Source organism: Malurus melanocephalus, unplaced genomic scaffold, assembly GCF_030028575.1.
Source record: "Malurus melanocephalus ecotype Western Australia unplaced genomic scaffold, MMel_1.1 scaffold_500, whole genome shotgun sequence".
Taxonomy (NCBI): domain Eukaryota; kingdom Metazoa; phylum Chordata; class Aves; order Passeriformes; family Maluridae; genus Malurus; species Malurus melanocephalus.
Genome location: NW_026623732.1, coordinates 302,511 through 305,519, shown reverse-complemented (window position 1 = coordinate 305,519; position 3,009 = coordinate 302,511). Strand labels below are relative to the sequence as shown.

Sequence of the window (3,009 nt, the reverse complement as noted above, 5' to 3'; positions counted from 1 at the left end):
CATCCTTCTGGTGCTGGAGACCCCAGAGCTGGAGGCAGCTCTGCAAGGAGGTCTCACGAGGGCCAGGTGGAAGTGGCAGTGTGAAGGTGGCAGTGTGAAGGTGGCAGGGTGAAGAAGGTGGCAGTGTGAACGGCGTCCCTCTGGAATGCCTGGCTCTGCTTGTGCACTGGGGGACAGAGCTGAAGGATGCAGCACTGAGCTCTGACAGGCCCTTTCAGCACATGGGGATGGCTGGGTTGGAGCAGCAATGTGATAGCTGGTGAAAATCTGCTTTCCCAGCAGCTGCAGGGGTGTGACTATTGTGGTGTCACCTGGGGCTTCCTGGTGGCTTGGTGAGATTTGGGAGAGCATCAGCCCTGACCCTTTGCTCCAATGTCCACTGCCAAGGCCACTGTGCTGCTGCACCCCTGGCCCKAGAGCGCTGCTCGACCTCTGCCCACTGCCTTGGGAGCATTTGGTGTCCTCCTGAGCTGTGTCACCACCTAAGCTGCTCAGCGAGCCCGTCCCGTGACACCGCTGATGACAGGATCTCTCCAGCACTGCCTCTGGATGGACAGCTTCCCAGGCAGGCAGGGGGAAAATCCTGGAGGGACCTGAGGCTCTGTGCCGTTCCCAGGTCCTGGTGATGAGTGGTGCAGACACGTCCCTGCAGGCACAGTCCTCATCCCTTCTGAATGAGGAATTGTTGTCGCTGTGTGCTGGGAGTGGGGCGGGGAGTGCCCCTTACCCCTGCACCAGGGAGATGCTGGCAGCACCCCRGGGTGTCCTGGCACGGGGTCAGCATCTCCAGGGAGCACCCAGGGTATGCAGAGTGGAGTGAAGGCTGTCCAACACCCCTCTGTCTCCTTATCCCCACTGAGCAAGGCTACAATGAGCTTTTTCCAAGGTCTGGCCTGACAGAGACATCAGAGAGACACCCATCCTGCCCTGTGTGCCTTCTCTTGGGGCCATTTCCGTGGCAGGGTGGAGCTGCAGTCACAACACACTGGCCATGAGTGCCTGAAGGGGCAAATAAAGGCCTGCATGTGCTGTGGGTGGGAGTCAGCATCTGTGGTTACCACGGGCAGGTATTAGTGATTGTTCAGCATTTAGATGGAGGAGCAGCCGTGGCTGTAGGGGGTCTGTTGACAGATGTCGAGGGTTTAATGCTGAGCAAGGCTAGCATTAAACTCACCTGGCTTGRCAATTCTGGTGGTTCCAAGCAGGAGGGATGCAGAGGCTGTGGGAAGGATGCTTTGTGTTTCCCAGGTAGCCCCAGGCSCCTGTCAGAGGGCACCTTTGCCCAGTGCCCGGCCTTTCTGCCTTGGCACAACTGTAGTGTCCCCCCGGGCTGTTTTGGAAAGGGTTGAGCCTCTCTCAGGTGGCCAGCGTGGCAGCAAACAGGACATTGTGAGCCCTGGCTGTGATGTGCCCTGCTCCCACTGCCTCAGGTCAGTTGTGAGCAGAGTGTCAGTCCCAGAAGGATGTGACAGRGAAAGCAGGGGACGGGGGTGTCCTGCCTGTGTCCTTCAGACATGCCAGGGGAGTGCTTTCCAGGGGTTCTCCTCTCTGTGCGGAGCGGGACAGACGGGTGACCCCATCTCCTTCACCCCTGACCCCGACCGAGTGCAGAGCTCCCCGCAGGGCTCCAACTTCATCTCTCACCGCCGCCAGCCAGAACAGCGCAGAGAAACGGGGTGCACAAGAAGCGGAGGGGACTGCTGGAGCATCCCGCGGGCGGGAGGGCGGGGGAAAGAGGGGAACGGGAGCCCAGGTCGGGCTGGCGGGTCTGGGTACAGGGAACGCGTGTGGTGCGGAGAGGGGGGCTCGCTGCAGAGCCCACCCAGCCCATTGGCTTGCGAGCGGTGACGGGCAGGCTGCTCCCTCCCTGCTCGCCCGCCCGTGTGGCTGCGAGCAATGTGCGCAAAGTGCCTTTGCATTAGCCGGCGAGTGCCGTAGCTCTGGGCAGAGCTAGCTCKCTCGCAGAGCTGCTGGGACAACCCAGGTGGCCCCGTCCTGCAGCTGGTGGCCCTGCCGGACCATGGCATGGGCACAGGGGGATCTGACATCCTCGCTCTCCATCGTCGTCGCCTTGGCTGCCTGCCTGTCGGCCACCACCAGCGAAGGTAGGAGCCGGGGTGGCCCTGGAGTGACGGGGCGGTGTTGGGGGGACCCGCGGGGTGGCTGTGGCTGTTGGGATGTGCCCACAGGGCTTATCCCTGCCGGGCTTGGCTTCTCCGTGCTCCCAGGGGAGCGCAGCTCCAGGCTCCTGCCTGCCTGAGTTTGCTGATCCTGGAGCTTTTGCACCAGAGGCGAAACTTCGGAGCTGGTCAGGAGAACCTGATTGTGCAGCAATGCTGGCAGCTCCCTGCCCGGGCTCTGCTGCAGCGTGCAGGGGTGGCTGCAGAGGGTACAGGGACACCAGCTGAGCCATGGCGATCCCCATCACCGGAGCTGGCAGCAGCGCGGGGCCGTGCACCTTGGCCGAGCAGCGTGGGGTGTGATGGGGCGACTGGGTGGGCACGGGAAGGTGTGCAGAGGATGGAGGGAGCCGGAAAGGGCACTCAGGTGGGAAACTTCTCGTGAGAGAAAGGGCTGGAAACTTCTGAAGTGGAAAGCARGGATGCAGCTGGGGATCCTCTCCCGACATCTTGGTGTCAGCCACGTCAGGCCTGCTCTCTCCACGCAGCCGCTCTCTCCAGCTGCCGGCTGCCCTCATCCCCGGCCCTTGTCCGTGTCCCTGCTTGGTGTTTTGGGCCCCCCTCGGTTTCGGCAGTGCTGCTCCTGCTCCTGCCACCCACCAGCTCGCCCGCCTCCCTGTGCGCTGGCAGCGGCGGCACGGCTGCTTCCCAGGTCTGCTGATCCTCATCGCCAGAGATCTGCTGTTCCCTCTCCCGAGCATGTCCTTGGCACCGGCAGCAGCATCCTTCCTCCCTTCTGCCGTGCTTGAGAGCCACAGCCAGCAYGGCACAGCCCTCTGCAGCGAGCCCCGGGGCCGCTGTCCCTGCCCCACCGAGGTGGTGGCATCTC

At 62.9% G+C, this 3,009-nt stretch overlaps 1 protein-coding gene across 1 annotated transcript in view; it reads left to right on the top strand.

Annotated features, from left to right (window-relative positions):
• Positions 1–1,984: 1,984 nt before the first annotated feature.
• EPHA8 (EPH receptor A8) overlaps positions 1,985–3,009 on the top strand; it is a 52,912-nt gene continuing 51,887 nt past the window's right edge. The window contains 1 exon segment of the mRNA XM_057381244.1: positions 1,985–2,105. Within this exon segment, the coding sequence (XP_057237227.1) occupies positions 2,021–2,105 (85 nt within the window). The 5' untranslated portion in view covers positions 1,985–2,020.